Below are 21,844 nucleotides of genomic sequence, written 5' to 3' on the forward strand. Positions count from 1 at the left end.
TTTCTTCGCCGAGAAAACCATGTTGCTTGCGATTTTTGACCAATAAACTTGATTTTCCACTTATGAAAATATTTCTGTAGGGTATTAAATGAGCATTGTAGACTACTGAGAGACGAAGAAAGTGCTGTGCGCCACACTTAGATCAATAAAGGTCCAATGTGATATATACCAAAAATGAAAACTTATTAGAAAAGTTTCATAACAGATCCACCCAAATGGGTGGGTGTAGTTTCAGCGAGCTGTAGCTCGAAATGGTTTGTTTGTTGTCGCGAATGCTAGAAAATATTGAAAATGTATTTCCAATGTGAAGCAGAGCGTTTGCTGAAAAGAAGTTATGGCTAAAATGAAGTAGCCGCGGGAATGCTACACGCAAAATTGTTTATGAGATAGATGTTATTTGTAAGTACTCGTATGTTGTTGCTCAGTTCACAAACTCCTGCTCAACATTTCCGCTTTAGTCTGAGAGGAATTATACACAAAGATCTTGGATTATTTATTTAAAAGATCTGATACTTATTGTTTACCTTTCAGTTAAGAAAGTCGACAATTTAACTTTGGAGAGTAATTTGAACTTTTAGATAACAAGACTTTGAAAATTACTTAAAGATTTTTAGATCTTTGTGGTATTACAAGGAGCTCATTACTGTTTTAAGTGTGTTAGCTTTCAAGCCATCAGCATTTACGTTCAGAAATGTTCAGTATTTTTATCACCAACTACCCCTTGTGGATCGCGATTTCGTCAAAAATGCCGCAAGTCGTTTAGGTCTTATTCCCTTCTGATTTGGCTATTAGCAAACAAAAGTACAAACATCCAAAACGTGATTAAAGTTCTCATCATTGGGCTGGCCTTCCAGCAACTTACTTATAGCTATAGCATTCTTGGACAGTAAATAAAAACTCGAGTTTATAATACTTGTTGACATTTATATCCTCTATTTATTTACTTTACTTGAACACCGTCGTAATGTCTTGTGCCTCACCTTTTTGTACTTGTCACATATAGGAACTATATGGCAAGCCTTGCATTCATCAGAAAATCCAACCTCAAGATTTTAATCAAACATGACATTATGATAATAGAGAAGTAGAAAAAAGTGGGTCCCCCAATTCTATCTCTATCTATAGACCAAAACAATTGGGTCGATAGACCCAACCATTCGCGTTAGGCTTTTTTCAATTTTTTTAAGAACTAAAATTAACAAGAGTTTCCATACAATTGTTTGTTCAAAATTTTGAATTTTCTCAAAAACTAGCCACTACATTTTTTAAAAATGTCTCTAAAATTTGTTTCCTAACCACTGTCAAAATAAAAAATATGTTTGTATTGAACCAAAGGCGTTCCTAATCAACCGATAACATTTTTTTTTCTGTACAAGCTTTTATATTGTCTCAATATTATTTGATGATAAAAAATATCATTGTTTCAATTTTTGATTTATTTGAAATTCGATAGAAGTATATTTTGAAACTCAAATTGAAACACTCTTACTATTCTCAAACAAAACTTTTAAAAAAATTAAATTTTTTTGGAAAATAAAATATCAATTATATTTTTGAAAACAAACCTTTTTGCAGATATATTTTTAAATTCTTAAATACCAGAAATATTTTTAAACGTTTTTTTTTTTTTGGATTTTAGAGCAGTTTCTTGCGAAGAGAAAGTGCGGCAAATATGGCCCACCCTTCACATTTTTTTTATATAAAACCATAAATTTAAACCTATTTCATTTTTTTTTAACTTTCTAACAAAATATTTTTAATTCAGCTTTAAAAAACTTTAACTAAAAAATAAAACATAACACAAATTTAAAAACAAAAACTTAGAAGAACTTCATTTTTTAAATCATGAATTTAAAAAAGAAGTTACTAATTTAACACAAATTTTAATGTTAAAACACTTTAGAAAACTTGTCCAAAAATTACAACCAAAATAAAAAAAAAAACAAAGTGCCCCGTATATCTTTCACATCCGTCGCATCTCATTAAGCACAAAAGACTGAGGCTAAACCGGTTTGAACGAGTTCGTAATGCAACATTTTTTCCGCTCTGGCTTCCTGTTTCCAAAATACCGTTTTAGGCCAAATTAGCCACGTAGGCCGTTTTTGCCGCACTTACTCTACTTTTCTTCAAAATTTAACTGTAGGATTGTCGTTTCCAGGAAAGCTCATCAGTATTACCTCGATCATAATTTTGTTTAGATAAGAAAATAGTTTCGTTCTTTACCCGTACTACTTGAATGTAGAATACGTGTCTTTCAATGTCATTAACACGCCTTGAGTTGAAAAACGCCGAATTTATGATTTAGGTAATCCCCAAACCAATTGTATTTAAATCAAATAAGAAATCAAAATACCATCAAATGACTAAACTTATTCAAATCATACTTATCAAATTAACCCGACGAGTCATTTGGCTTGATCGTAAATAGCCAGCTTTACTGCACATTTCAAAACATACACAATTTTCCCTGGAAGTGGAAGTATTTTAATAAATAAATAAATTAGTTATTTCAACAGTTTGTTGAGAAGCAGGGTCTATAGTTTTTATGCCGATTCCGAAACTTAAGGTGACACAGCCGAGATTGAACCCAAAACCTCTTGCATGCCAGGCTTACACAATAACCAACACAGAACAACATACAATATTGTTGTTTAAATGATTTATTAATAATCTATAGTTTTTACAAATACTAGTAAAACTTAAATAATACATTTTTTGGTGCCTTGGTGATCCGTTTCCATATTTCCTCCTTCACTTAAATGTGATGCTTGACATTGACGTAACTACTAGCTGACCCATGTCCATGGTCATAGCTGTGTTCCCCGTGTCCACCAAGCTCATGGTGCACAGTCACGGCTGGATGATAAGCGTGACCGATATTTTTGACTACTGCATTAAATCCAGAGTGATCATCAGCTGTATATTCCACAACTCGAGTGGTACCATCGGCTTCCTTAAGAGTATACCCGCCTGTATTCAAGGAACACCATTTGGTTAGACAAAAAAAAAATCCTAATTCAAGTCAATTAATATGGTGTCAGTGCTTACCCTTGACGTGGTCTCCATCACGGTGTTCCCATTGACTCTTTTGATCTCCGGTATGGGCATCTTTTACACCATAATCGAAACTGTACTTGGGGTAATGCGTTGGCTCGTAGTGCTTAATATGTGCTTCGACCGGTGCGTGACCATGTTCCAAGACAGGAAGTATATAATTTCCATGAATAGGGTGAGGAACTTCATGTTTGGTCAAAACAGAATAACTTGTTGCTCCAAGATGATGTCCTGCCCTCACTGCTCCCAACAAGCACAAGACGATAATACTCAATGAAGAAGTCATATTCAGCTAACTATGTTCGATTCAATCGGAAGCGAGGAACTGATACAGATTTTGAATTTTCTTCAAAGTTTTATACCATAAATGCTCCCACCGCTCACTAGCACTGCGCTCACCGCCATAGTTGAATAGGAAACGAATGAGTGTTGAAATTTGAAAACTGCACTTTTTTGATGCACATAAGCAGAGATACCTTAAACACTTTTTGACTAAAGCTATTCAAGCATGTTAAGTGCTACATTAGCAAATATTTTATTGGTCAAAAAAATTAATTTACCTTTTATAATAAATTATAATGCTTTGCCATCGACGGGCGGCGGCGGCAGCCAAATAATATCTATAAGAAGTCTTTTTTTTTGTGTTGTTTCACTTTAGAATTCAACCATGAATTACATTCCAATTATATTTGTATACAGAATTAAGATTGGACGAACGCCTTTTTTCTGTTCTTCATCAGTGAAGAAACATAATTCAATGGGTTAAGTAATATTTCATAGTTTTAGTTTTTGAATAATTCAAATGCTCGACTGATTTTATTAACATTTACATAAACGAAGAGCGCGCTTGAAATTCATAATGTTTTGTTTTCAATAGCGTGTAAGATTAATAGGTATTTAAAAAATACTTGACTTACTTGTGTATGTTTTGTTTTTGATTAATTAATTAGAATTTCAAACAAAAGACATTCAAAAAATTGTATAGTTGCCGGTGTTAATATTACTTAATTACGATTAAAATTTATATTTGTTGCTTCCCATCGGAAAACATTGTAATTGACCTTATTGGTCGAACTAGGCACAGGACCGGGTCGGATCAAATGATCTTTGTGCCCAGTTCACATCACCACCTTAATGCAGTGGGCTAAATGTGTCATCAACTGTATGAAACGTAAGGAAGTATGAACAAATGTTGATGTATTATATCACACGCTTAATATAAAGATGAGCTTTTGGGCACCGCTTGAAAATGCTCTGTTGGTTTTGGAGGATGGCAAAATTAAAATCACATAATGTTACACTTACATATTTTAAATAGTAAATGGACTTCTCGCTATATGTTAAATTATTCTAAGATTCCAACTAATTTCTAAATATACTCTATCTAAGAGCCTATAACAAAAGTTTAAAGTAGGTCTTGGATGCGTTTTATTTAGAAATGTTAAAAATTGTGCCAGACAGGAATGAATAGAAAGCAAACAAAAAATAAGATACAAAAATCAAATATAATACATAGTTGACGTGCATTCACCCAACCTTGAACCTACCACAAATTATATAAGTAGTAAACAACCGTAATTGTAATTGGAGAGTTTCCCCTTTGAATTCGTTTTCGGATCACAAGTGGATTCTTTTTCAAATCCCAAAAGAACTGACTGGACGAAATTCAGTCAAATTGCTAATTCCAAACTAAGCTACTTACCGAATCTCACTGAATCGATAGGAGACCTTGAATCAAAGGTGAAGACCTTTGAAACTTCTATAAATAAAGCTTTTAGATTCTCTTGCCCAGTTAAATATAGCCGTAAAACCCTTCCTTCTTGGTGCTTCATTCCACCAAGAAGGAAGGGTCCAGTCTTAGGAAAATGACGAGGAAAATTTTCAATATCTGCACACAAACATAAGTTTTACCAACCGTATAAAGACTCTCTTAAAATTTACAAGCAAGCTCTGCCATCAGCCAAAAGACAAGGCTGGAGAGAATACTGTTAATCAATCGAAGACATAAAGGACTCCGCAAGGCTCAACAATTTTTTATCGAAGGAACATTGTAATCCTTCATTTCTAAAAAAGCCTGATGGAACCTGGACAGCCTCTCCAGCCGAATCTCTTGAGCTACTGATGAAGACGCACTTTCCGGGTTGCGAGAGTGATAACCCCAAATTGCTTGAAACCCCAGAGCTAAACGTAGCTCATGTGGAGCAAGTCAATTCCGTTATAACCAGAGAAAATATTTGGTGGGCCATCAATACTTTTTCTCCATATAAATCCTTAGGCATGGATGGCATACTACCAGTTATACTTCAAAAGTTGCATGATGTGGCAGCTCCATGGCTGGAACAAATTTTCAAAGGATGTCTCCTTCTCAAACATGTGCCTATGTCGTGGAGACAGGGCGAAGTAGATTTTATCCCGAAAGTAGGTAGGCGCGGTCACGAATCCGCGAAGGATTTCAGAACAATAAGCTTAACATCTTTTGTGCTTCAAACCTTGGAGCGCATTCTTGATTACCATATTAGAGAAATCCTAGTTGGACGATCTCTCGAAAGCTTTACGCACTACCTCATGGAGGGCTCTCTCTACGGAGACTGCCCTCCATGAGGTAGTGCGTACTGTAGAACAAACAATCCATTGCCACCTTCCTAGACATTGAAGGTGCTTTTAACAACGTCCTTACCGAATCCATAGAAGAATCGCTCGTTAAGTTCGGTAAAGAAGACTTCATTCGAGAATGGATTATTTCCACGCTCAGTGGTAGGAAGATTCGAGCTACTCTAGGCAATACAATCGCAACAAAACAAGTGAGTAGGGGAACAAACCAGGGTGGTGTCCTTTCGCCTCTTCTATGGCTTCTGGTCATGGATCCAATTCTCGTTAATTTAGAGAGATTTGGAGTGAAGGCGGTAGCCTATGCGGATGATTTAGTGCTATTGGTGTCAGCAAAATGCACCTCTGTGATTAGTGAAATCACGGAGTCAGCTTTGAAGAAAGTTAGCAACTGGGCCACGAGTTGTGGACTAGGAGTTAACCAAAGTAAAACTGAACTGTTGCTCTTTACCACCAAAAGTAAAGTACCGCCTTCACGCTACCGCGACTCAACGGTCAAATCCTATCATTGTCTTCCAGTGCAAAATATTTGGGAGTTATACTCGACCCTAAACTAAACTGGAAACTAAATATTGAAGTAAGTTAAGAAGGCCTGTGTTGACTTCTACGCCTGCAGCAAAACTTTCAGCAAGTGGGGACTTCAGTCGAAGATGATTTTATGGACGTACACAGCCGTAGTACGCCCAATCTTTTATACAATTGTTTTTGTTCACCAATAAGCAAAAGTTTAGTGCTTTTTAACTTCTCGTATTAAGTTATTGTAATCGGTCCGGTTTATCGAATGGAAAATCAAGATCTTTAGAGTCGAAATAAAAGATTTTTAGGGAAATGTCTGTGCGTGTGTGTTATAAACGTTCGTACGTTCGGGAATTTTTTTTTCGTCGTCCATAGCTCAAGAACCAGAAGAGATATCGACTTTAAATAAATTGTGTTATACAGATACAGTTGTGTTCATAAAAATAGCAGCGCTCTCAAAATAACACAAAAAGGCCTTCAATATCAACGTTATAATATATTTCATTAAACTTCTAATAACAAACTAAAATATTTTATTCATAATAACAGAAAATAAGTATTATAGATTTTTAACCGTTAGCTTTGTCATAGTAAAAATAGTTTTTTAAATATATGGCTGTTCATAAAAATAGCAGTGCATGACATAAAGTATAAGATCTATTACGTAAGAAGTAAGAAAAATTGTAATAAGTTATATGAAAGTGTACAAATAATAATATCTTACAATTAGTTTTTTGTTGCATAACCATTGTTATTTATGATGCTTCGCATCTACGTGGCATCGAGTCCACTAAAACCTGATACCTTTCGACTGGTATTGCGTTCCACGAATCACGCACTGCTTCCCACAATTATTTTAAATTCTAGGGTTTTGCTTTATGAACACATGCGTTCTTAACACCACCCCCACAAATTTTCGATGGGGTTAAGGTCGGGGGATTGATCGGGTCACCCCATAACGGATAACTTCTTCTGCGCGAAATATGGTTTTGCCTTTTTTGACGTATGTTTTGGGTCATAGTCTAGTTGGTATACCCAAACCAACGGCATTTCCTCCTCAGCATAGGGTAACATAACCTAATCGAGAATGTGCACATACGCGATTGCATCTCTTATATCCCCCATGAATTAAATATGCCCGACCCCGTAATATGAAAAGGAAGCTCATATCATAATTTTTCCTCCACCATGCTTCACTGTGTTTAAAGTGTACCGTGGATAGTATGCTGCATTTTTGGGTCTTCTCACATATTATCGACGACCCTTGGACCCAAAAAGGACGACTTTGCTTTCATCGCTTCACAGAACATTAATCCATTTCTCTTTTGCCCAATCTTTTTGTGCTTTAACAAGCTCCATTGTCTTTGCCACTTGCCTTTTCGTCAAGAATGGTACCTTGTATGGACTTTGGGCCGGTAGCTTCGCTCTTAAATGACGTCTTCGTATTGTGACCGCGCTAACAGACAGTTGAAGTCCATTTCTTATTTTCCTAGAGCCTATGAAAGGGTTCTGTTTTGTTAACTGAACAATTTTTCTGTCAGTTCTTTCAGTATTCATCCTTTTTGGGCCTCACGTTTTCGGTTTATTTTGCCATTTAAAGGCGTTAGTGACCATTTTTGCTGAGCAGCCTAGGATGTCTTAAATATTTTTGTAGGTATTTCCCTCGAAAGGCAGTTTTCGAATAAGTTTTCTAAGTTCTTCAGTGCAGTGCCTTGACCGTCCCAATGGTTATTTTTGAGCTAATACTATAATTAAATTATAATTTTGTATATGCTAGTATAGTACAAATACTTTAATACTTTATATAATATAATATTTACTTACTGAAAAATAAAAAATTATAAAACCAAAAGCACTGCTATTTTTATGAACACAACTGTAATACAGAATTACCATAGCAGCTTTAAAAAAGGTGAACATTTTGGATAACCCTAAATACCTCACGAACCAATACCGCTAGAGACTTGAATTAAATTTTATATAATGTTTTGTAATGCGATAACAAACGAAAATTTAAAAATTTAACGAAATATAAACGATTTATCTCCAAAACAATTTAAATTTAAATGCCATTTAATTTCACAACAAAAAAATTAATTCTTCAAAATTTTTATTTGAATATTGTGCGTTCTTTTTTTAAATTAATTTTTTATTTATAAAATCTTTGAATTTGAGGTTAAAAATATTATAAGTGTTCAGTTATTAAGAACTTATTCATGTTATTATTAATTATTAAAATTTTAATCTCGTACTAGAATTTCAAAAAAAAAATTATTTAATATTTTTTTTTTAAAATCAAAAATAAAAAGACCTTGTGCGGAAAAAATATTTGAAATCGGTTGTTTAGTTTTTATATTTATTTCATTGATTGCTTATACAAACTAAGATACAATATCTTATAAGTTATTGCTAAGCTTAAATTGAATTTATAATTACTTGAAAAAACTTAAAAAACAAATTACGGTTCCTTCTGAAGCAATACGAAAATTCTATTGTTTTATTTAAAGAAGCTAAAGTAAGAACAAAATTTAAGCGTACATTTAAAAAAGTTTATCGAATTGCTTTTGAGAGAGTTCGAATTTTCGTTAAGAAAGTCTAACACTCCTTATGTGCACCAAGAAATTTAATTGGTAACCTCTTCTTAAAGGTTTTTTCTTAAGAATCTTAATATTGGCTATTTCTTTTATAAAAGATCTTATTAAAATAATTAATTAAGCATTGCTTCAGGTCTTACAAGTTTTAAATTTTGTGAATACTTATAAGACTCTTGCAAATATTTTTGTTGTTTTTGACACAGAAACCTCTTTTTTGGTTAATTCAATTTATCTTTGCTTATTCAACTAAACTGTTTGAGCCGACACTCTCATATGACCCGTCATGGATCCTCAATTGGTTACAATTTCATGAATTTAGGTAGGACGATTAGAATATCGATGGATTTCTGATTCATGTTGAGTTCTTGGTCCAGTCCTAAGTTACAAGTACCTCTTACAGCAACAAAATCAGAAGGTACGTAAAACCTTAAAAAATTTAAAAAAATATTCTCCCAAGTCTGGGGATCTACACACCCAATACAATGTACGAATATTAGTGTCTAATTAACGGTTGGACCCAACATAGGCCTTATCGCAGCTCACAGTTTGTTTGGATGTAATTGGCCTTAAGTGTAGTTGTTGGCATAAAAAAATCGGTATTCTCCCATTTTGAGAAAAGCTTTCGTTAGGAGACTTATTTCGTCCTACGAACTTAATTTAGGTAATTTCTGTCAAACTTTCGAACGGGAAATATCTTTGAGTGTCAAAGTAACCTGTGATTTGAAAAAACAATCGAATAAATGGCTTTTCCTGTATACAATACAAAACCACGTTTTATCAAATCATAAGTACAAAAGAAGCTAGCATAATTTTTCTTTTCACCACTTTTGTAAATCAGTTTTACTTACACCTACCGTATGCATTTTAAAAAGCAATGAAGTAGCAAATTTTTTTTTTTTTTAATTTTGACCTCGAGATTTTAATTAAACATAGCAGTAAAAGAAAAAGGTCCCACGAGTCCGTCTGTCTGTCTCGCCCTTACAGCCTAAACAGCTTATTTTGGTCGATTGAATTTAAAATTAAAAGTTATTATTTAAGCAGATTCAAGTTAGGCTTTATATTTGAATGCATTAAGATCCAAAATGACAGTACAAATATTTTGGTCAAAAATTGAAAATTCGAATTTACTCAGAAGCAAACCAACGATTTGTATGACATTTTTTTTTCTTAATTTGGTTTCTTTTAACAAAACGAAAAAAATAGGTATTTTTGTATTGTTCTAAAAGCGAACTCTCAATAGAACCGCTACCATGTTTTTTTTTTGTTTTCTCAGGAATTCATGAACCCATTTCAATATTTTTTTGTCCGCACGAGCTTTTATATTCGATGATCAAAAACGACACTTTGTTTTTATTGCATTTTAAAAAATGGACATTTTTTTCAAAATTCGACACCCCGAAAACAGGCCAACATTTTTTTTGTGGAAATAAAAAACGAAATGTATATTAAAATGATCTAAGAAACTGTATACGTAAAATATTTTGACTTTAACATTAAGTATGAACCAAAAAGGTTATTTAAAAATCAAATGGCATTTAAATTTTATTTTACAGGTATATTTTTAAATCTTAAATTCCACTAGTTTACAAAATTATGTTTTTCTGACCTACAAAGAAAATAATACTTTTTTTAAATGGTTAAGATTTCCTAAATTCGAATTTAGCCTTTGAACTTTTTTCACGCATCAGATATTTAACACATGTGGCTTAAAAAAAAAAAAAAAAAAAAACAAAACAAAAATTTTTTTTAAGACTAAGATTAAACTCAAAATATCTGGTACCAATAAATTGTATGATGATTTTACAAAGTACAATATTTTTTCTTCTAGAAAAAATTTAAATCATTTTAGTATCTCAGTTCATTTATTATTATATGGAAATACTCATTAGTTATAAAAGTCTTTATTAAATTGTGACCAAACCTTGAATTTAATACTTAAATAGTTTTTAAAAATACGTTTTGGGCTTAATTTTTAGTGCTGATTTCGGATCCAAACTTTGAATTTTCTATTTGCTCAAGTTTTAAAATAATAGTTGTCAACATTATTCTTATAATTTGAATAAACATTTTTTGAAAACTTGCTATAAAGAATTGTGTAAACAACAAATTTCTAAATCGTTTGTTAACTTCCCATAGGAAGTTATTGTAATGTGTCCGATTTGTCAAATTAAAAATTTTGACATTTCTCGACGTTTCAAGGTCCCTAGAGTCGAAATAAAAGATTTTTAGAAAGATGTCTGTGCGTGCGTGTGTACGTACGTTTGTACGTCCGTACGTCCGTACGTCCGTACGTTCGCGACGTTTTTTTCGTTGTCAATAGCTCAAGAACCAGAAGAGATATCGACTTCAAATAAATTTTGTTGTACAGATAATAAGGGAGAAAGATTCAGAAAGGGCTCTCAAGAAAATTGCGTGGGTGGTTTTTTTACCATAGCAGTTTTAAAAAAGGTGACAATTTTGGTTAACCCTAAATACCTTTATAACCCTTATATAATTTATTGTAACGTAATATCAAAGAAGTATATTTTTTGAAAAAAATCCATTTAACTGTTTTTTTTTTATAAATCAAAAAAACTGAAAAAAAAAATGTGTCACCTACAAAATTTTACGACTAAAATATGATTTTATCTCCAAAATAATTTTGTGCAACGAAGAATAATGTTTTTGACATCTGATAAAATTTTGAGAAAAATCTAATTGACAGTTTTTTTTTCATAAAAAATAAAAATCTAAAAAAAACATTACTCAAAGTTGGTAAAAATTAAATATCGATTCAAATATCTTTTCAAAAACTTGAAATTTAGGCTTCCAACTTATTTTATCTTATAAGAAATATCGCTTTCAACATTGTGAACAATGTTGAGAAAAATCGAATTTACAGTTTTTTTACAAAAAATAAAAACCTAAACAAAAATTAATAAAAGTTGGTAAAAATTGATTTTCGACTCAAATATCTTTTCAAAACTTTGAGATATTGGCTTTGATTTACTTTTATCTTTCAAAAAATCTTGTTGTCAACATTCAGTTAAAGTTTGAAAAAAATCAAATTGACAGTTTTTGTACAAAAAATTAAAAACCGAAAAAAAAATTAACAAAAGTTGGTAAAAAATGATTTTTGACTCAAATATCTTTTAAAAACTTTAAGATAATAGGTTCTAACTCAATTTTTCTTATAAAAATATTACTTTCAACATTAGGACAAATTTTGAGAAAAATCGAATTGACAGTTTTTATTACAAAAAATAAAAACCTAAAAAAAATGTATAAAAGTTGGTAAAAATTGATTTTCGACTCAAATATCTCTTCAAAAATTTTAAACATTGGCATCAAACTAATTTTATCTTATAAGAAATATTGTTTTCAACATTTGGTAAATTTTTTAAAAAATTCGAATTGACAGTTTTTTTACAAAAAATAAAACTCTAAAAAAACAATACTAAAACTTGGTAAAAATTTACTTTCGGCTCAAATAGCTTTTCAAAAATTAAAAATATTGGCTTCAAACTTTTTTTATTTCACAGAAAATATTATTTGCTATATTCAGTAATTTTTATATAAAAATCCAACAGTCCGTTTCTTCATGAAAAATAAAATCTACAAAAATAGTACGCAAATTTGGTAAAAATTGATACGAGTACACATAGACAAACTTTTAAGCAAGACAAATCGACAGACGGGATGGGAAGTTATCAGTGTGGGTCGCATCTCAACCTCTTTTTTTTTTGTTTAAAACCATTTTAACATCTAAAGCTTAGACTTTCTGTTAGATTTTTGTAATTCAGGTGAAATCTTACAACTCATGAAGATTGTTTTAATATTATACTACTATAATATTTCAACTGAATATTGAAAAATTGATTAAAGATTTCGAAAACCATCACAATTTTATTGAAAAACTACTTTATACATTTTGAAAGTCTTAAAAAACTTTATATACGAGGTTTTTTTTCGAATTTTAAAAATCTTTTTCCCTGACGTGATACATTGATTTTGAAGTAGGATTTAAATTAAGGCCATCAATGCCAGGAAGAAAACCTTGTTACATATACAAATTTTGTTCAGACTCTTTGGGTATAGGAGCAGAGCCTTATCTTCGACTATAATTTGTCACATCGCAAAAACAACGGTGTTCAGTCTTTTTGTGGTTGAAATTCGTGTTCACCCTGTGAATAATGTAAATGAAATCATAAGAGGACAATCCCATACAATACAAATTGAAAAGGGCAAACAAGAACAAAAAAACACCCCAACAAGCGATTTTCATCACTCACTTAATTAACATGCTTCTCCTAGGGTTGAAACCACAAAATGTCTGCCGGAAATGGGGTTAGTACTTAACACTTTCACACGATACAAAACTGTTGCTATACTGTTGGCCCTTTAATTACATACATATTGAATATTTGACAGACCATTTAATGACAAAACTCGATGAAATGAGGAAAATACATATACACGAGAATCTTTTGATACAAAATAAAAGAGGGCAACGGTATAGTGACGGTAGCGGCGGCGCTTAATTATTTTGTAATTGCTTATCTCTGGATAGCAATCAATCAGCAGCTTTTACAAACTATCGTCAAGTGCAAGGAAAAATGCTTTCGTCATTCTTGTCGTAATTTTGTTTTTTGCTAAAGTACATACATATATATAGCTTCACGTTTTTATATATGTATTTGTGTGCGTTCAAGTTCTTCATCGTCTCGTCAATCACTTTCTGTAATCGATAATTTGCTTTACGGTCGAAGAGGTTAGGATATATTTGAAGGGAGTTTTAAATGGGGTTTGATAAATTGCTAAGCGAATATAAATTAATCTTATTTTAAAGCTTGTGATATTGAGACGGCAGTTAGTAGTCGGTACGGTGTACTACTTGGAGATTAAAATGTTGAATGAGAAGATCAATATGTTGTCTGATTTTGATGTTATCATTTTTTTCTGAGGATTCTTAAAAGTTTAGAATTAATTTAAATTGTTTCTTTTCACATAACTATAACTACTTCTAGCTGCTAGGATGTTTACTGGCAGTAGGATCGGGAAGAGAGATGTTAAGTCGTGTTCGTGGGTTATAAGTGGGCTCTTACCAATTAAGGTACAAATGTTATTTACTTGAAACTTATATTAAAATAAAAACGTTGACGACATGACATTAACAATCCTTGAAAGGGCTTTTGTATATGGACAGTGTGTTTCACAAGTTTGGACTCTGGTATTGAATCAAACAACACTTGTGCATTGACCGTCAATTAACAAAAAGGAGGATTCTCTGAAAACATCACTGCTGTCTTATTCAGTCGAATTTATGGCAGTTACAAGAAAACCGTTTTTCTAACCACTATCTTTTATGTCTTACGTCGATACTTGGGCATGCATACGGTCTAAAAGAAATCCATAGAGCAGTTGAAAATCCGGCATACTAATTTGCTTTACTAACTTACTTAAGATGGCTCTACAGTCCGAGACTGACCTGGGCCTCAAACAATATACCTCAACCTTAACTACCTCAGAATTAAAGCTGTTCATGGTGACGTTTGTCCAAGACATCGTCGTTTAATGTCATTTTTTGATATCAGCATATACTTGGTCTTGTTCTCTTTGACCACTAAAACCATCTTCTCCTCATCTTCCACGATACTCAAAAACGCACCCGCTTTACGCTTTGATCTTCCAATTATGTCAATATCATCTACGTGTCCGAGTAATTGAATGGAAATTTGGAAGGTTGTTCCTCTAGTGTTGACGATTAAGTTTTGTACAATTGTTTTCAGAACAATCTTGAAGATGTCGCATGACATACCATCGCCTTCTTCAATTAAAAATTTCGACATATCTAGACGTTTCAAGGTCCCTAGAGTCGAAATAAAAGATTTTTAGAAAGATGTCTGCGCTAGTATGTGTACGACGTACGTACGTTCGTACATCCGTACGTTCGCGGCGTTTTTTCGTCGTCCATAGCAAAAGAGATAGCTACTTCAAATAAATTTTGTTAATCAGATAATAATTAAGAAAGATGCAGAAAGGGCTCTCAAGAAAACTGTGTGGGTGTTTTTTTACCATAGCAGTTTAAAAAAAGGTGAAAATCTTGGTTAACCCTAAATATGTCACGAACTAATATCGCTGGAGACTTGAATTAAATTTTATGTTATACATTGTAACCAAACCAGTATATTTTTGGTAAAAATCCAATTAATGCTTTTTTTATAAATCGAAAAACTGACAAACAAATATTTGTCACTCGAAAATTGTACAAATAAGAAATGATTTTATCTTCAAAACAATTTTATGCAACGGACAATAACGTTTTTAACAGCTGGTCAAATTTTGAGAAAAATTGAAGAGACAGTTTTTATAACAAAAAATCAGAACCTAAAAAAATAAAAGTTGGTAAAAATTGATTTTCGACTCAATTGTCTTTTCAAAAACTAAAAATATTTACTTCACACTTATTTATCTCACAGAAACTATAGTTTTCGACATTCAGTATTTTTTTCATAAAAGTTTAACAGTCAGTCCGGCTGCAAGTACAGCAGCGCTTTAACTCCTCCTAGAGCATAGGGCAGCAACAAGATGCTTCTACCTATCCCGATTCACCGCAACTGACCTCAGCTGAGGCCACGATTGAATACCTTGATACCGAGCCTCCTTCAAAACTGATGACCTCCACGTTGTCTTTGGTTTTCCAACGCGTCTATTACTCTGGGGATTCCATTGGAAGGATTGTTTTGCTATATTGTCGTCCGGTTTCCTCAGTGCATGGTTTATATAACGCCATTTCCGTTGCATTATGTCTACGTCCAATTTTTTCTGTCCGCTCCTATTCCACAGCGGCTACCGGATCTTCAGAATAGAGCGTAGACAACGGTTAACGAAAGCTTGCAGTCTGCTAGAGATGTTGGCAGAGCATTTCCATGATTCAGAAGCATATAACAGCACTGATTTGACGTTGGATTTGAAGAGTTTCAACTTAGCTATATTTTGCTAGAGTTCCACACAGGAGAAAGGATTCCAAAGGCACTACGGGCTTTATTTATTTAACTGTTAACATATAGGTCCGTTCCGACATCGAGAGCTATAAAACTTCGCAGATAATTAAGCTGCTCGACCTCCTCTATGGTCCCTTGCCTTAGAATAACTTTTGGCTTTGGCCCGTGGTCATTACTTTGGTCTTATTTGTGTAATTCCTTAAGCCAGCCACCTCTCCATTCAACAGCAGAGCAGCGAATGACACATCTGATTTAAGCCTGCCGTGTTGTTTGCCATGATACATATATTGTCACCATAATCTTGTGGCTTACTTGTGAAACAGACTCTATTGGATACCGTGTCTTTTATTTGTACCCACCGTGGCAGTCATCACATCGTCAATCGCCAGCAAAAACAGAATTGGTGACAAGACATCTCCTTGTCTCACTCCTTGACGCACATCGAAGGAGTCGGAAAGCTGTCCATTATGCAACACAAAACACCTAGCGTTGTTGTACGATTCTTTAATAACAGCGACAATTTTCTCAGGGATTCCTCGCGCAATAAGCGATCTCCAGATGCATTCACGATTGGCCCGATCAAACGCCTTCTCAAAATCTACAAACATTAGGTACAGCGGTGGTTAATTTTCAGATGATTGTTCGAGTATGATTTGCAAGGTGTTGATGTGGTCGACGCACGATCGCCCACTGCGAAATCCCGTTTGGTGCCTATTGAGGGTAGACTTGATCCTGGACTTAATTCTCTCGAGAATAATAGTTGCCATTAACTTCGGAAAAACAGACAAAACTGTGATACCGCGCCAGTTATTACAGTTTTTGAGGTTTCCTTTATTTGGTAACTTAACAATAACTCCATCCACACAGCCTGCACGAGTTCTTTTAGGAATCAAGTCCAGCTGCTTCGTTTTTCTTTAGAAGATGAATTGCATTATTTATGTCTGCACTTGTAGGGGGACTGGCGTCAACATCCCTACAAGATCTGCGCATGTTGTTCAATTGTGGATTCAAAAAAAAGTGCTCCTTCCATCTTTGTAGCTGATCTTCTATCGGCACTAATAGGTTGCCGTTCAAATCTAACACGGGATGGTTAGTGTTAGTGCTACTACGCTGTCCGACAATGTCCTTAGTGAATTTATACAGCTCCTTTGCGTTCCCTTCTCCTGCAGCATGTTCCGCATTTCCGCAAGTTTGTCCATCCTTGCCCTTTGTCACATCTCGCACACCGCTGCACGGTCTTATGAATTTTTTCATACAAAATTAAAATCTACAAGAAAACCGTACGAAAATTTTAAAAAACTGATGTTCGGTTCTCGATATCTCGTGAAAAATAGAAGGTATTGATTTCCAAATAATGTCGTTCATCCAATTTGTGTTTGTTTATATAAGAAATAAAAACTTTTAAGAAATTCCACTAAAATTAATAAAAATTGTTTTTAAACTAAAAATCTCGTTTACAAGAACGGATTTTCAAAATCAAACTATTTCATCAAATGCAAAATATTTTTGGTCATTTTTAAATCTTTTAGAATTATTCAACTGACAACTTCTTTAACAGAACACAAAAACCAACAAACCTTTTAAGCAAGACAAATCGACAGACGGGATGGGAAGTTATCAGTGTGGGTCGCAACTCAGCCTCTTTTCTAAAAATCTTTTCAAGTTTGACAGGAATGCATACAACTTGTCATATTTATTTCTCATTGGTGAATCTAATTTATTGATCGTTGACTACGTGAGATTCCAAAACGATCAATACCTCACATAAAGTAACGGTTTATTAAGGATTTCCTTGGAATAAGCTCAATAGCAGTCCCTCATCATTTCTAAAATGGAGTTATAAAGGCAATGCGAAAATCAAAAGGTCTGAAATATCCGCTTACTTAAATGAATCGATTATAAATTTGACTAAAAAACACAAAACTCGCACCTCTGCAAATATGTGGGACATAAGATAACATTCCCTGCAAAACCACATTAACTCTTAACCATTCTTGTGCGAAGTTCTTTGATGCCAACATCGTGCAACTTTTCATTCCCTTCATCTTTTCTATACATCAATTAACATTTTAACAACAACCAAAAACAGAGCAATGAAAAATCCCTTTTTTAAAACATCAGCCCAACCCTCAACACGAGATTCATTATGGTCTCACAAAAAAAGAAGACAACAGAAAAAAACAAATAAAATCCATGTCGTCTTTAGGTATTACCTTATTATGATGACTTGCCAGGGCTATACTCGTATAGCTCTTAGGGTTTTTGATTTTGTCAATTTAATTCAATTTTAAGTGATTCCGAAATCACTGACACATTCCTAATCCATATTTGTCTCTTTGGTTAATCTAATTTCGAATGATTTATCGCCGTTTATTAGAGGTAAGGGTAACTTTATCTTCCCGAATTCGAATCCGAAGAAAGTCAAAACCTCTCTCTTTGCTGTAAACAAAATCAAATGGTATTTACCTTGTTCGAAGCGTCTTCACCTGAGGCGCCAGGCTTGTCGGTCTTCGCCACCGCCACCAGTCCCTTGTTTTTCCGAAATCCTTGGATCAAAGAGGTGTCCCGCTTGCAGCGCTTCTCTAGTCAACTCTGTATGGGGATGGAATAAGGTGTAAGTGAGTTTGTGTATTTGCATCTGTGTATAGGTATTTGTGTCTATGATTGTATCTGTGTATTTAATTCACCGAGCAATGTTCGTATTGGAATATTTATGATTGTACATAATTTAGCAAACAGAAATCAATCGATTCCACTCGTTAAATCCGTTTACCTCTGAATACCTGGAGGTAAACATTTATGCTTCCCGTCCTCACACTTCACCTCCACCACCCCCACCATTACCACCGCCCGACTCCTTGCCCCACTATGCTGCTCTAGCTGATGATTCACCAAACGAAGCAGAACATTCGCTTTGGAGTCTCTCAACCAAGCGCAACGTGAGGATGCGGACTGGCTCTGGATCTAAAGAAGATGATGACGGTGGTGCTGGAGCTGGGTGTAGTATACTGCTACATTGTGGATCAATGGTGATGTGTCGTTGTCGGCGAGTCGTCATCATCATCGCCAGTGTTGTTGAATGCTGAATATGAATAAACATCAATCAGGTCAACAGGAAACTGAACAGATTTCGCAAATTGCACTTTGCTGAAAATCAATCAATTAGTGAACAAAGCGGTGATGACGGTGAAGCGACGCACCGTGAGTCAGACACCCCCTGGAGCCTTATATTCGTGAAATATAGGTATGGGTATACAGAAGAAAGAATTTTTAAACGATTTACAACAACAAAACAAACCAATTTACCAAAAGGAGATCGGGATTTTGGAGTAGGTCCCTACATCAGAGTGGCTATCAGATACTTTTGTAACATAAGGGTTGCGATTTATAGGTTCCCCAGAAATAAAAGACCCATCCACAGTCCACACGCCCTCCACCCACAATCGTCCGCCCCAATCTTTCCAAAACACAATGAAGGATTTCGATAAGGTAATTTATGTCCAGCAATTGAGTACAATTTTCCAACGGAACGGATGCGAAGCAAAGGCTTGCTGCTAGTTTGGGTTTGGGACGAACGCAATCACACATACGCCACACATGGTGAACGGTACGCGCTTGCCGCTCCTTTAAATTGCTGATGCTGACACTTAAGCGTTCTATTATGCTTTCGCCATAATTTTATGGGCTTGACTGTCGTATTCATAGTCGATAAAGATCCTTTATTGTGCGGGCGGGCGTACAAGCGTACAAGCGTACAAGCGTACAGGCGGCGTGTGGGCGTGAAGGTGTGGGTGTGGTCCACAAAATTATGTCGGGTAAATAAACCAAATTCAAATGAGTAGTGTGAAATTATTATACGACCCAAGTCGAGTATATGTTTATTATATGTTTGGTGGCTCCCCCACTCCTAGTTAGGTCCTCAATTGGCTCATATGGTGGACTTAAAGGTTTTGTCATAAAGCATTTTCCCAGCTCTACATTATACGAGTAGGTACCTATAGAATTTTATGAGGAAACATATTTTGATAAATGGTTGATAAATTTGTGTTATTTTTGTAGATCTGATGGGAGCACGTTTAGGGTTGAATATACGAGTGAAGTAAGGGAACTTATAGGTTTAAGTTATTCCATGATGGACTGCCGCCACCATTTGTTTTTTTTTTTATTTTGTTAGGGTTCTTTTTTTAAATTAAGGGTGTTCTCTTGTATGTATGGATATATAGGTAGTATTAAACATGATGAGTAATGTTGATGGGCTTGTTTTGAGGTTAAAAGGAAAATGAATTGACTTGTTATGCTTCATTTCATTCAAAAGGAAAATATTTGGATGATAATTTAGTTTGATAAATGTTTTATTATTTTTACCATGTGTAATATTTGTTGGGGTTTATTATATAAAAATGTTTAATACATGTTGTGGAGCTTTTTGTTTAAGTGACAAGGAATAAGTAATGTATGAAAACGTTTAAATGTCAAGGCAATTTGATTTGATGAAAACACTTTAATCATTTACATTTGAAAAGTAGATACATATATAAATGGATATGTATGTATAGTATAGGTAATCAAATAGGTACAAAATTAATAGAAATGCAGATATCAATCATCAATTTATTTATTATTAGGGTCAATTTTTACTTTTAAGTGAATGAGAAAGAAAATATTGAAAATTTGTCTTTGATTAAGATAATTTTATGTCAAAATTTTAATAACATAAAGTGTATTGGATATTTTGTTATTAATTTGAAAATCTTCTTATGCCTTTATTTTTATTAAAAGAGATCCCATAAGTTGCAATTGGTGCAAAAATTTCAATGTGGCTTGAGATATGATGAAAATGATTTTTCGATCAAAATAAAATCCGTTAAACAACTGATCCAGTAGAGTCACGTTTAAAGTCTTTGATCGTTTATCTTCAACTTCTGGATAATGTTAAATTGAACCGTGTGAGCCGATCTATGAACTGTGCTGAAATTTCAAATTTTTAAATGCATTTATTTTTTAAAACAGAGTGACCAAATTATAACTTATGTGGCAGATGCAGAGCTTCAGCAAAATAATTGCTGTCAACTGTCAAAGTTCGAAAGTTATCTTTATTTCTATATAAAATGTCAACTTGTTTGGATTGACTAAATCACTTGTTTGATGTTTCATTCAGTAGTTAGGATCTTGTTCTTAAAAGGCAAAATGCCAAAAGAAGTGTTTACCAACATGGTCAAATAAGCTCCAAGACACTGTGCCTCAGTGATTGTAAACCTTTGAGCCCTTCTTAATAAAAAAGTCAAAGCCAATTGGGTAGACAAGACTAATCATGAAGACAAAAATGCTTCAAAAGTAATGAGCAAAAACAGTGGTACCTTCAATTCCAAACTTAAAAGTAAGAAAAGCCCAACGTTTGCGACCAATGTATTGTATATCTGTTGTGAATTTTGCAAAAAGATCTTGGCCTTGGCGGTATTGGCCAGGGCAGCAATCCACAGTTTTATGAACAGGTGAAGCGAAATTCACAAGTACATTAACCTAGAACCGAAAGCTGCAAACACGAAAGTGGAAACATCATAATGGAACCGTGGTCAATGCTGAGGATATGAAAGGACCACTTCTGCGGACTATATAACGGTGACAACGAAAAGAATTCCGCTGTCAGGCAGGATGATCCATTCAACAAAGACCACGAGAGCAAACAATCCCGTCCTCCCGACTTAGACGAAGTAAAGATTGCCATATCTAAGCTGAAGTCTAACAAAGCCGCTGGGGCAGATGGCTTAAAAACCGAGAATCATCAGGCTACTTAACATCGCCTATAAAATCTTCTCTGCCGTAATATGTGAACGTCTAAAGCCCATCGTCAACAACCTGATAGGACCTTATCAGTGTGGTTTTAGACCAAAAAAGTCCACAGTTGATCAAATATTCACATTACGGCAGATCCTGCAAAAAACTCAAGAACACCAAATTGACACCCACCATCTTTGCATCGATTTCAAGGCCGCATATGACAGCATCTACAGGGACGAACAGTATAGAGCCATGTCTAGTTTTGGCATCCCTGCCAAACTCGTCCGTTTGTGCAGGATGACCATGGAGAAT

At 34.1% G+C, this 21,844-nt stretch overlaps 2 protein-coding genes across 2 annotated transcripts in view; both read right to left on the reverse strand.

The window, feature by feature from the left end:
* The window catches only part of LOC129945171 (uncharacterized), a 59,881-nt gene extending 41,069 nt beyond the window's left edge, over window positions 1-18,812 (reverse strand). The window contains exons 1-2 of the mRNA XM_056054830.1: window positions 18,647-18,812; window positions 18,221-18,336 (exon numbers count right to left, since the gene is read on the reverse strand). Of these exons, the coding sequence (XP_055910805.1) occupies window positions 18,221-18,336; window positions 18,647-18,812 (282 nt within the window). The remainder of the gene's footprint in view (window positions 1-18,220; window positions 18,337-18,646) is intronic.
* On the reverse strand, window positions 2,669-3,399 carry LOC129948134 (cuticle protein 19). The gene is made up of 2 exons (XM_056058990.1): window positions 3,049-3,399; window positions 2,669-2,970 (listed from the first exon to the last, which is right to left on the reverse strand). The coding sequence occupies exons 1-2, from the start codon at window positions 3,338-3,340 to the stop codon at window positions 2,756-2,758; spliced, it is 507 nt and encodes a 168-aa protein (XP_055914965.1). The 5' UTR covers window positions 3,341-3,399; the 3' UTR covers window positions 2,669-2,755.
* Window positions 18,813-21,844: the final 3,032 nt, after the last annotated feature.

Source organism: Eupeodes corollae, chromosome 2 (genome assembly GCF_945859685.1).
Source record: "Eupeodes corollae chromosome 2, idEupCoro1.1, whole genome shotgun sequence".
NCBI classification, from domain to species: Eukaryota; Metazoa; Arthropoda; class Insecta; order Diptera; family Syrphidae; genus Eupeodes; species Eupeodes corollae.